This window comes from Trichosurus vulpecula, chromosome 8 (genome assembly GCF_011100635.1).
Source record: "Trichosurus vulpecula isolate mTriVul1 chromosome 8, mTriVul1.pri, whole genome shotgun sequence".
NCBI classification, from domain to species: domain Eukaryota; kingdom Metazoa; phylum Chordata; class Mammalia; order Diprotodontia; family Phalangeridae; genus Trichosurus; species Trichosurus vulpecula.
The window spans coordinates 265,708,561-265,721,363 of NC_050580.1; the positions used below are offsets into that span (position 1 = coordinate 265,708,561).

Consider the following 12,803-nt stretch of genomic DNA (forward strand, 5'->3'; position numbering starts at 1 on the left):
TGTGAAGTAATAGTTTACTAAGTGCACGGACCTTTTTCTCCGTCCCTCCCCCACTTTCCCACAATGATGGGAAATTGATTTCTTGGGTCTCTCCGCTTTGGCCAAGTTTGGAATCTCCGCCGCCCCCCTCTCCGCGACAGGAAGCGGGGAAAGGGACTGGCCCACCCAAGACTGATTCGTACAACGCCAACGATGGGATGCGGCCCGTCTCTCAACACCTGCTGGGGAGAACAGCGCTCGGCGACCCCCTTTCTCTGCACAGAGACCAGCTTCGAGCCTCGCAGAGCGGCCGCGTCCCGCGCTCCGCTGAGCCACGTGACTCACTAGGCCCTACAAGAGGCGGGGCCTGCGTAGCCACGTGTCCTCGGGAGCGCCTTCTGATTGTCCGTTTCCTGCTCCACTCCCGCTCCCCGCCCCCTCTCCTTCCGGGGCCGGCGGGGCAGCCACGTCATCCTGCTGCTCCGGGCTCTTGGGCCGGCGCTGAATGGTGGGAGTCAAGATGGCGGCCGCGGCTGCAGCCAGTATCCGGGAGAGGCAGACAGGTACCGGCTTCTTTCGTGTCCCTGCCACGCTTGGCTTCGCCTCACGCCACGGTCGCCTTCCGCGCTGGGCAGCCCGACCGGAGCGGCGTCTCTGGTTTGGGCTGTGCCGGCCAGGCAGGAGGCTGGGCGCCGCGGGGCCCCTCCTCCTGGCCCTGGAGGGTGATGCCGGTGGGGGCGGCGGGAGCGGGGCAGCGGGGCTCCAGGGCTCCGGTCCGGCCGCCCCAGCCCCTTCCCCGGGGCCGCACTGCTCCCCGCGGTGGACGCGGCCCCCCGGCACTCGCCGCAGCCCCCCGGAGCCGTGAGGCGTCCCGAGGGGTCCCTCCATTTTTCCCCCGGTCCCGGTGCCGCGGGTCCGTCCGGCTTCCGGGTTGGCCGGGCGTCCTTCGGGACATTTCTCCCGGCCGTGGTCCAGACTGCGGGCAACGTTAGCGGTTAGGGATCAAGAGGCCGTTCCGGGGCCGAGCGCTCTCCGTATGGCGACCACACTCACTGCTGCCTCAGTTATCCGTGCGTATGTTTAGCGCCGGGGTTCGCGTCCGGTCCTCGCCTCCAGTGCTCTGGGTGAAATGTGCACGGAGGGGCGTCTGGGCCCCGGCGCATTTTCGGAGCTTTCCCCCCAAAGGTTCAAGCGGGCGTTTGGGTGTCTCCGGTTAGTGCGCATTATGCGTTTAAAGGAATGCAGCTTTTATTATCTCTTGCTTATGCACTAAAATGTTTGCGGGGTGTGGCGTTTGTTTTCCCTTTTTTGCATCCTGGGTCTTATTTTTTTATTCACAGTCTGATCTTTGGGGCTTTCAGTTTTTCCTTTCTATTTTGTGTCGGAGTCGTGATCGGTTCACGATTCTTTCATAGACGTTTTCAGGTCTACTGACGATGAAAAGCAATTTGAAACGGACTTTTGGAAAGTTTCATAAAGAGACATTTTCGTTACAGATATTTCCACTTGTTTTTAAAATGTGAATATTAAGGATATTGGCAGATTAGCGTGGCATCTCAAGGGGAAATTCAGTTAAGATGCACTTAGTTGTAGCAAGACTACGTTGGTGGGTCACGACGTCAGATCTGTTACTCTTTAACTTAGACGCTGAAGTCAGTGCTTTATTCCCCTAAATGAAAGTAAAACATTCCGTTTTCAAACATTTGTACGCTAAGAAGGACTCGGTGCATTTAGGGAATTCACTTTATGAGTGTGCAAGAGCTTGCCTTCTAGTTGGAGAATTAAGATACTCTGCATATGCATGGACAGGTCGTGACCCAGGAGCAGAGCTTGGAAGACTTATGGCACAGGATCGTATATATATTAAGGTCTAGTCCGATCTCCCTCTCTCCCCTCTTCTCCTGCCTCTCATTTACAATTGAGAAGATGGAAAGCCCAGAGGATGTAAAAGACTTGCCGAAGTTTCATTATAGTAAGTAGCAAAATTAGGATTAAATTCCTAGGTTCTTCGACTTCCAATTTAGCATTCTTTCTAATATACTACTTGGTGGATTTTGCAGTTTAGTATTATGCACTTGACAAAGCCTATCCTATGTTTTAAGTAAAGTAGACAATTTAGCCAGAGAACAGTATTGTCATAGAGGATTAGGGAGAGATGAGATTGAAAAAAAATTTGGTCTTGATGCGATTTAACTTTTGTTTAATTTTAGCAATTTCCAGTACATTGCAAAGAACCTAGAATTAGTCACTGTCTCTCTCCAAATGGTTCACGAATGAAACCTCTTACCGAGAAAGTTGTAACTCTTAATGAGCTGTCTGGTTAATTTTTTTTTTAAAAAAAGGACTAACAAATAGGAACTTTAGGATTTTTCCTGTAGAAACATGCAGCCGTCAGGGTTCATGCTGTATAAAGCTTACAGGTAGTTTCACACACCTTTGATTACCAGAATTCCATTTATAAATGTTTATCTGTTGTTTAGACCTTAATTTATTTTCCAAAAGGAACAGTGTTACCTGTGGTGGTTAGAATCCCAGACCATTCTATGGAGGTACATGGTGTAGCCGGAATGTTATTATTCCATGGACAGTTAGTGGGAATGTCATTGGAGTGTGGAGCCAGCTGAGGCTCGGCTTCTTATCCTATATCTGACATAATAGCTGTGTGATTAAGGACAAGTCACTTGATCTCTCTTTCTTCATTTGTAAAATGAGGTGGGAGGTAATAATATCTGTACTACCTACCTCACCTAGTTGTAAGTGCTTAATCCTCTTTTGAGGATTTCTAACAATAATAAGAAATGAGGGGGAGAAAGGGTACCTGCCCCAGTTTGCCCGCTTCTCTTTTTTTAACATAGGTCTCATAAAGAAAGTCAAAGGTGTATTTATTTGATAAAGATAGATCTTTGAGTACACAAAGGATTGTAGTAAAATTTATGAACCTCCTAAGTTAACATTCGTCTTTAGTTTTGTAGGTCTTCCCCCATTAGAACAGGACAGCACCTCTGGGGCAGAAAATAAAATAGGGGAAGGGCAAGGATTTGGAAGTGATGTTACCACTGAAACTACATAATGGGACTAGAGGAAATTAAGAAGGAGGCAGGAGAAAGAATAGCTTTGGGATTTCATTTGATCCCTAGTCCCTCCATTCTGTCACCCACTTTGCCCTGAGGACTAGTCCTGGAACTAACTTTAGGGAAAGGGGTTTGTGATAAACTGATGGTGAGAAGGGAAGAGAAAAGGATCTCAAGTAGTGGCAATGCATCAGAGAAGTAACAAACCATTCTAAGTGGTTGTAGGATCGTAGATTTACAACTAGCAGGGAACTTAAAGGTTATCAAGTCCATCTTCCTGATTTTACAGATGAGAAAATAGAGAATCAGAGATATTCAATCAGTTTCCCAGGTTCACACAAGTTAGCAAGCATCTGGGGTCATATTTGAACCCAGGTTTTCCTTGGCTGGCTTGGGATCCAGTATTCTTATCCTAAACACCAGATCACATAAATTAGGTGTAATTCGGGGATTTGCATAATTAAGTTAGCTTAAAATACCTGTTTGATTCTTTGAAAAAGTATTATCATGATAATCTCCAATTAATGCATTTTTTTCAAAAGCCTACTCTTTTCACTGCTGAAAAATGAATTTTAAATGATATATTCTGGGATGAGTTTCTTAAGTTCTATGAGATAAACTATTTAACCTTTCTATTTATAATAGAGGCTCTCATCTCAAAGGGAACATGAGGAAGGCTTAGTACCTTTTCTGAAGATAAAGCACAGATTAAGATAGAAGCGGACTTTCGGTAGGACTTCACTTATGTTATTTGGTAATAACACATTGTTCTGATACTAACATTCAGCACTGCCCACCATCTAGCTCCAGCCTACTTTTCCAGTCCTATCTTTTTGATATGGAACCTGACTTTGAATGACTGAACCTTTCTCAGTTTTGTCGTCTTCATCTGTAAAATGAGGGGGTTGGAATCATTGACCTCTGAGGTTCCTTCCAGCCCTGAATCTATGATTCCATTTGTCCTTTTTTTTTCTGTGGCTAGCCCAGGCCCCAAATCTTCTCCCTTAAGTTCCCCTTCTTCTTTTTTGATTCCCTGGCTCTAGCGCGACAGCGTCTGTCCTGTCCAGGGCATCTCCCTGACAGCTCCACTCAACACAGCCCTTGCACTTCCATTCCTTCTTCTGGTAGTAGATTTTTATGGAGACCAACCTCATCTTTGATAGCCTTAAATTTGGGTGGCCAGCGCTGTTATCTGCTTTATTTCTCTAGAACAAATTAATGACAGTTGGTGAACTATTCTGCTACGTACTTGTCTGTTCTTTTAGTTGTAAGCTTTTTTGGAGAATTGTGAGGATTATTTTGAGAAATCTATTCATAGGAACATAGCTTGAGATTTGGAAGGGGCTTTATAAGTCATCTAGTCCAACACCCTCATTTTGCAAATGAGAAAACTGAGGCCCAGAGAGCAAAAGTGACTTGCTTAACATTGTACAAGCAGTAAGTGGCAGAGCAGGTTTTGAACTCAGGTCTTCTTATTCTAGGTGTAATGCTCTTTCCACTATGCTAGGTTACCTCTCACGACAGGGGTGGATCGTATGGGGATGAGAAAGCTCGTAGGATGAGAGGTGGAGTCTGAAAGAGCTGGAACAGTCAAGGACTCTCAAGTGGGTAACTAGGAGAGCCACGTCAGGCCACAGCAAGGAGTGGAGCATTTCCTAGAGGGTTGTTTGTGGATAGGTCGTGTTCCCGTTATCCACAAAGAAAACCTCTGCTCAAAATGTGTCAGCTTTGTCCCTCTGCCCCCATTTTATCTGAGCCATGAAGCTGTAGAGACCTAGCATTAGCATTGCCTGACGTGTGTAAGCGTGCACTGTATCTCCTTTATTATCCTACCTGGTCAGCCTTCCGCTCCGCTCCAACTCCTGCCCTTGCACCAGGGGATTTCAGCAGACACGATAAATGCTGATGTTCCATCAGACTCCTCCCGTGACCTGTGTCTGCAGTCACACACCTGAGCAGTCAGCGTCACTCCCTGTTGGTCTGCTTTTATGGTCAAGAATTTCTAAATCCCTCTATCCAACCATAACCTCCTAACATTCCATCTCTCTGTGCCTCACTGCTTCTGAAACTTTTCTTCATCCTCAAAAAGAATTATCGCCGCCCTTCGCTGCACTCCCCAGACATTCTTCTTGCTCCGGTTTATTTTCCCTCCCTTCTCATTTTTGACCCAGTTTTAACTTTATACCACTTCAACTTTGTACTGTTCCAAACTCTCAAATCCCTCTTGGATTCCCCTCCATCAGTTATCTGCCTTCTCTTCTCTTGTTTAGATATTTTGTATTTTCTTCTATTTTTTCATTCTTCTGATTTTGACTGATTGTTGACACTTCATAGAGTCATTAGCTTCTACTTGCTCAGTTCTCATTTTTAGCAAATTGCTTTCTTCAGTTAGCTTTTGTACTTCCTTTTCCATTTGGCCAATTTTATTTTTTAAGGAGTTATTTTCTTCAGTGAATTTTTTTTTCTCATTTTGTCAATTGTATTTTTAAAGGTATTGTTGAGTTTTTCCTCTTCCTCTCTAATTTTACTTTTAAAATCCTTCTTGAGGTCTTCCAGGAAGGCTTTTTGGGCTTGAGACCAGTTCGTATTTCCCTTTGAGGTTTCAGATGTGAGTATCATGACAATGCTGTCCTCTTCTGAATTTGTGTTTTGATCTTCCCTGTCCCCATAGTAAGACTCTATGGTCTTTGCTTTTCTAAGTTGCTTTTTGCTCATTGTGTTTGCCTTTTTCCTGGCTTTTAAGGTGGATCTCTGCTTCTGGGGCACAGGGGGCTCTGTCCCACACTTCTTGTGCTGGGGGCTAGGGGCCTGGTTACTAGCTTTGCGTACTGGGGCCTCAGGTTCTAGCTGCTGTAGCTTACTTGGTGCTGAGATGAAGCTGGTGGTGGTGGCTGGTGTCTGCTGATTCCCCTGGCTGAGGGGAGGCATGCGGGGGTGGGGGTATGGGGTCCTGGTGTTGGTGTTTGCTGGCTCCACCACTCTGGGTCTCAGGATCTCCTGCTGGCTTGCTGAGGGTGGGACTTGCTGCTGGCTTGCCTGGACACTTCCTGTCCTATACTGGTTCCCTTCAGCCAAAGCAAGAGGGACCTTTCCTGTTCCTCTAGCCTCATGAGCTAAAAAACTGCTGCGCCCTGTCTTTCTGCTGGTTCCACTTTTCCAGGATTTTTCTTGGGGCAGTATTTGATGGGTTTTTTCAAGGTAAATAAAGGAGAGTGGGAGTAACTTACTGCTTACTCCACCATCTTGGCTCCCGGAAAGTCGTGCTTCTCTTGAGTCTTGTATTTGAAAGTCAGTTTTTCTTTTTAGCTCTGGTCTTTTCTCAAGAATGCATGAAATTCCTCTGCCACATTGAATGTCTGTTTTTCTTCCTCATGGATTGCACTCAGTTTTGGTGGGTAGGTGATTTGTGGTTTTAATCCTAGTTCCTTTGCACTCCACAATACCATATTCCAAGCCCTCTGATCTCTTAATGTATCAGTAAGGTAATAAACACAACATCGACAATAACTGTGAATATGCCTATGAAGTTCTGTATTGCAAAGTATGAGAGACTCTCCATATAGAAGAAGTAAAACATTTATTCAGACACCAGAGGACCATATCCCATAACCAGGCAATCTGTTCCTACAACCAGTCAGCCCATTTTATCATAACAGCAAGGAACTCAAAACACCGTATCACAGCCTGGAACCTCACCATCCCAAAACCTCACTTCTTCCTGCTGGGCTCTTCCCAAAAACTCACAGTACAGCCATCACAGTCTGCTCAGCTGTCAGAGGTTGGCTTTCTTTACCTCGGCTCTAACTATAACTACGACCATTAACAGCCATAACAGCTCTCTCTCAGCATTTCCTGTGACACAACTTCCTTTTCCTGTAGTGAGCTTCTCCCATCACATCTGACTTAGGCTTCCTGTGAGTAAGCAGGTCACGTGGCCTATTAATGGGTGGGAAAGATCTTCAAATCTAAATTGCTATTGCAAGCTGCTGACTCCTGTGTTATTCTGATTGTGGTTCCACAATACTTGAATTGTTTCATTCTGCCTGCTTGCAATATTTTCTCCTTGACCTGGAAACTTGGGAATTGGGCTATAATATTCTTGGGAGTTTTCATTTGGGGATCTCTTTCAGGAGGGGATCGGTGGATTCTTTGAATTTCTCTTTTACCCTCTGGTTCTAGAATATCAGGGCAGTTTTCGTTGATAATTTCTTGAAAGATGATGTCTAGTCTCTTTTTTTGATCATGGCTTTCAGGTAATCCAATAATTTTTAAATTCTCTCTCCTGGATATATGTTTCTGCTCAGTTGTTTTTTCCAATGAGATATTTCACGTTGTTTCATTCTTTTGGTTTTGTTTTATAATTTCTTCTTTTCTCATAATCACTAGATTCCGTTTGCTCCATTCTACTTTTTAAGGAATTATTTTCTTCAGTGAGCTTTTGGACCTCCTTTTCTATTTGGTCAGTTCTGCTTTTTGAAGCATTCTTCTCCTCAGTGGTTTTTTGGAGCTCTTTTGCCATTTGGGTTAGTCTATTTTTTAAGGTGTTGTTTTCTTCAGCATTTTTTTGGGTCTCCTTTAGCAAGGTGTTGATTCATTTTTCATGGTTTTCTTGCATCACTCATTTCTCTTCCCAGTTTTTCCTCTGCTTGTTTTATTTGCTTTTCCAAATCCTTTTTGAGCTCTTCCATGGCATGAGACCAATTTGCATTTTTCTTGGAGGCTTTGGATGTAGGAGCTTTGACTTTGTTGACTTCTTCTGAGTGTTTGTTTTGATCTTCCTTGTCACTATAGTAATTTTCTATAGTCAGAGGCTTCCCCCCCCCATCCCCCCCATTGTTTGCTCACTTCCCCAGCCTATTACTTGACTTTTTAACTGTCTGTTAAGGCAGGGCTCTGCTTCCAAGGTGAAAAGCATACTGTCCCAAACTTCAGGGGTTTTGTGCAGCTGTTTTCAGTTCTCCCAAGGTGGTATGACCTAAGGAGAGGTGTTCACTCCTCTCCTGAGCTGTGCTCTCTGCGAGTGACCCCAAGCACTCTTGTCTGCCCTGGAACTGTGAGGAAGGTCCTCTCTCATCTGCTCCCACAGGCTCTGCTACGCCAGTGCTCCTCCTCACCCCAGGACCCAGATCTGAGTATGGGCAAAGCAACAGAGTCCTGCCTCAGTGCCAACAAAGAGACCCTTGTAATCTCCTTCTGATCAGTTGTTTGATCCCCTTACTGTCTGTCTGCTGAGAGCTCTGGCATCAGCAGCCTCTGTTTCTGCCACCACAGCCCTAAGACTGCGCTGTGCTGCGGCTAGACTGTGCTCCTCTCTCACCCAGGTCAGACAGAGCTTTCCTGCTGACCTTCTAAGTTGTCTTTGGTGTTTGTGGGTTGAGGAGCCTGGAAACCACCACAGCTGCCACTGATTCAGTCCCCTGAGGCCTGCTCTGGGTTTGTTGGGGCCTGGTCTGTGCTGGTATGGCTTACACTAGACCATGCTCCTCTCTCAGCCTGGTGGGATAGACCTTTCCTGTTGACCTTCTAGGTTGCCTTGGGCTGGAAAGTTGTTTCGCTCTGTCCTTTTGTGGGTTCTGCTGCTCTAGAGTTTGTTTAGAGTCATTTTTACAGGAATTTGGAGGGGTTTGGGGGAGAGCTTAAGCTCCCTGTCTTGGCTCAGCCCAACTCCTGGAAGTGTTGTTTTTTTTTTTAATTTTGGAGATGTTATTTTTGACTAGTTGCTGTTGTGTTCTTAATCAATTTTGGTAAAATTACAGGTTCAGAAGCCATTCAGTTTGTCTGAGTTCCTCATACTTCAGTTAACAAATCCTTTGAGAATCAAAGGTCTTCAGGCAAAGCTGTGTTGATTACAAAGTGTATACTGAGGGAAGTTACAGTTTCCCTTTTATTGCGCTGGTGGTAGTAGGAAATGGAAACAGAGGTGGTGTCCCTCTAGTGCCCCTTCTAGTGGCCGGATCCTAGACCCAGCTGAGGGAAGGGTTATGTTCCTGGTGCTCAAATAGCTTGTTAACCGGCATATGAAAAGAACCATTTACACATTGCTTCTATGCCAGTGGATGGGAGATGGCCCTGAGAAATAGGAAAAGCACTACTAATTTTGGTTGGTAGGTACATGATAAACATGTGATAGATAAATATATTGTCAAAACCAAAATATTATTAATACTGTAAGTTCTATAGTACTAATAATATAAATTTATACTTTAGTGTCCATATTATTACAATGTCGTGCATAGTACTTTAGTGTTGATGTCAGGTAGATGATGGTACGGTGACAGCCATGGGATTGGGAGATAGGCAGCACTGGTGGGGAAATGTGGGTTGTAAGATTATAGGAGCAGCAGCCTTCCCAGTTCTTTTGTAAATTTTTGTTTGTAAATTGGATGCTATTTGAGATTCTGTTACTAATTAAAATGAGAAAGTAAAACTGAACTAAAAGCAGTAGTGCTTGATATAAATGTCTTTTTTTTTCCCTTTTAGTTGCTTTGAAACGTATGCTGAATTTTAATGTTCCTCATGTGAAGAACAACACTGGAGAACCAGTATGGAAGGTAAGACATTTACTGTCATGGGGAGAATTTATCTCTGTCTTTAGATAGAGCATGTGATGGATTTAATTTATTTGGTGTTACGTCTCTTATTTTCAAGTTCAGATTAAAAAAAAAATAAGTACCTCATGTATTTATTGGAAGCCTACTTTCAGCTTTAAAATAAATACTTTGAAAGTTGGGTAGTATTGTATGTGTCCAGTTAATTCTTCTTTATATCAATTTGGAGGAAAAGAACACTGGGAGATTTTTTAAAAGTATTATGCTTTAGAGAGGCTAAAGCTTTTCAATCTTATTTTAACTCTAAAGAGAGTTCTAACACAAGAAAGCCCCTTATTAACTTTGCCATCTTCATGCTGTCTCATCTTCTATTATTTATTGGAGAAAAAGTTGAAATGGTTATGAAAATCATTTATTAAAACTTCTATTATCTCTTCATTGTCCATACCTCTTCCTTGTATTCAAAATTTTTAAAAATTGTTTTAAACACTATTGAAGCTACATTATTTCAGATTTTTCAACTGTCTTCATTAAAATAGATCCAATTTGTAAAATGACGCAAATTTTCATTTATTCATTCAAATTTCCATTAGGATTCTTTATCCGTTTGTTCTCGTTCACTTTATCTGGTATGGTAATTATGTGTATGTGCGTTCTTATAGTTCCATTTCTCAATTATTTAATGAAGGTCTTTCCATATTTCCTTATGTTTTTTTTTCTCTTTAAAACTAATTTTGGATTTGATTTTCAAGCTAAAAGTAAAGCTATGGTTGGTTTTGTTCACATTCCACAAACACTATTCTTTTAAAGACATACATATAATCAGGGAGTCATTGAATCTTAGGACTGAGAAGAACCTTAGAGCCCCTTTATTGGATACCGTAAGGTGTATTGACCATTTATAGAAGTAGGTAAGAGCATATTATATTTCCTTGGAATCTGATATTGGTAAACTTTTGTGTTCAGGCGTAAACCTTGTTTCTGTAGAGTTCTGAAGATCTTCAGCTTGTTTGTTTGTACCTGATGAAGGAAAAGTGTACAATGCTGTGTATCTACAAGTTTTCCTTTAGTATTTTAAAAAAAAGTTTTATTGGTATTTTTACACTGCATTTTTGCCTAGAAGAAATGTTTTAGAATAGTAAAAGTATGATATTGTCATATATTAATTTGATAGTAGTATAATTTTTAAAATGAGTTGCTGTATTTCCATGTTTTAGAAATGTTAAATTTAACCATGCTTAAGAATTCAGTGTGATTGTCAAATTAGCTAAATTTTACTTTAATATGTCTGAAAATTAAGTTTATTTGTCTTTCTGTAGTAATACTGTTTCAAAGGAATTTTGGGGGGGTTTGTTTGGGGGCAGGTGCTCATTTTTGACAGATTTGGCCAAGATATTATCTCTCCCCTGCTGTCTGTGAAGGAATTGAGAGACATGGGAATCACTTTGCATCTGTGAGTTTTAACACATTTAAAATCATTTTAAGTTATTTAAAAGAAATGTTAAAAAATTTTCTTCTGCATGACTGTGATTCCTGAATATTTTGATCCATGGTAGGTGGAACTGGAAATGTGAGACAAGACTTTGCCAGTGTGTCTTTTTTAACTCTTAATAGAATTTCTCAGTGTGAGACTCTGGACCCCCAGGAGTTTGGTTTTCCTTTTGGGATTACAAAGGTGGATTTGTTTAACTCTTTCAGTGGCTGTAATTAGCATATATGTAGGCACTCATTATCTTTCCCCTTCCCCAGCTTCATGCTTCATACAACTTCATACTCAAAATTATTAAATTTTTTTCCACTTCAAAAAGACTGAAAACAAACATCTCGTTCTCATTCCCCATAGGCAGTCATTTTCCAGGTCCTGTCAGTTCTATCTCTGCAATATCTCTTACATCAGTGTCCTCTCCATTCTTTTGGCACCAGCTTAGCTAAGGCTCTGATCGCGTCTCCTCTCAAGTAGTGCCTCTTAATTGGTCTCCCTGCCTCTAATCTGCCCTCCCCTAGTGGCCCAAATGATACTGCTAAAACACAGCTGTTACCGTGTTAATCCCTTGTTCAAAGTCTTCCCTGGTTCCCCATCGCCTCTAGACTGTCACACAAACTTCTGAGTCTTGAATTCAAAGTACTTGAGTCTTCTGGCTTCTACCTTCCTTTCCAGCCTTGTTTTATGCTCTTTTTATAGGCCCTGCGTCCTGGCCAAACTGGACTAATGACCATTCCACAAGCTCTCTGCTCCACTCCTTTCCTCTCTCCATTTCTTCTTCCTCTCTGCCTCTCCTAAGTCTTGACAGCAGCAATAATATTAATCTCTTGTTCACTCACTTTTTCAGTTCTGTCCAGCTCTTTGTCCCGCATCGAGGGTTTTCTCAGCAGAGATACTGGAGTGGTTTGCCATTTCCTTCTCCAGTTTATTTTTTACAGATGAGGAAACTGGGGCAAACAAGGTTAAGCTCCTGCCCAGGGTCACCCAGCTAGTGAGTGTCTGAAGCCAGCTTTAAACTCAGGAAGAGGAGTTTTCTGGACTTCAGGCGCTACCCAGCTGCCCTCCGACATTCATAGACAGCATGTGTATAACATTTCAAGGTTTGCTACCCCATTGGAGCCCACAACACCCCTGGGAGATAGGTGATATTACCATTCAGGAAACTGAATCAGACAGAGGCTAAGGGACTTGCCCAGGGTCACATTAATAAGTGTCTGAGGCTGGATTTGAACTCAGGTCTTCCTGACTCCACGTCTTGCTCTCTGTGCATTGTATTTCCAGCTGGTTTAGACAGCCTATGTACCTGCACCCCGTGGCCTTTTTTGGTCCATTCCCTTCATCTATTTGCTAGTGTTCTCTGCTGCCACATTTACTGCATGTTAGACGAGACATGTTGTAGACAGGTGGGGTATGTGCTTCTTAGCCTGGGTAACTTTTGTCTTTATCTCTGTATAACGTGTCTTGTTCAGAGTAAGCACCTAATAAAGCTTTGCAGAATGATGGAACAATCATCCTTATTTTCTTTGGCCAATTTGATAAATTTTCTGTGATCTGGCTTTGCTAGCTTCGGGCCAAAGAGAAGAGACGACAAGATAAAGTGGTATATGTTGAATTGCTGAAGGGCAGGGCTAACAGCAGGGGAACACCACCTGTACCCCAAATTCATTATTGCTGTACTGCGTCTCTAGAGCCCTTTCCGTAGAACCTCTGGTGGAGAATTGC

General features: G+C 43.0%; 1 protein-coding gene across 3 annotated transcripts in view; it reads left to right on the plus strand.

The window, feature by feature from the left end:
* The first annotated feature begins 446 nt into the window (after nucleotides 1-446).
* The window catches only part of SCFD1 (sec1 family domain containing 1), a 118,224-nt gene continuing 105,867 nt past the window's right edge, over nucleotides 447-12,803 (plus strand). The window contains exons 1-3 of one of the 3 annotated variants that reach the window (XM_036735083.1): nucleotides 447-542; nucleotides 9,531-9,601; nucleotides 10,963-11,051. In XM_036735083.1, coding sequence (XP_036590978.1) covers nucleotides 485-542; nucleotides 9,531-9,601; nucleotides 10,963-11,051 — 218 coding nt within the window. In that variant the 5' untranslated portion in view covers nucleotides 447-484. Of the gene's footprint in view, nucleotides 543-925; nucleotides 1,050-9,530; nucleotides 9,602-10,962; nucleotides 11,052-12,803 lie in introns of those variants that run through there. The other 2 variants (XM_036735084.1, XM_036735085.1) reach the window with 2 other exon arrangements.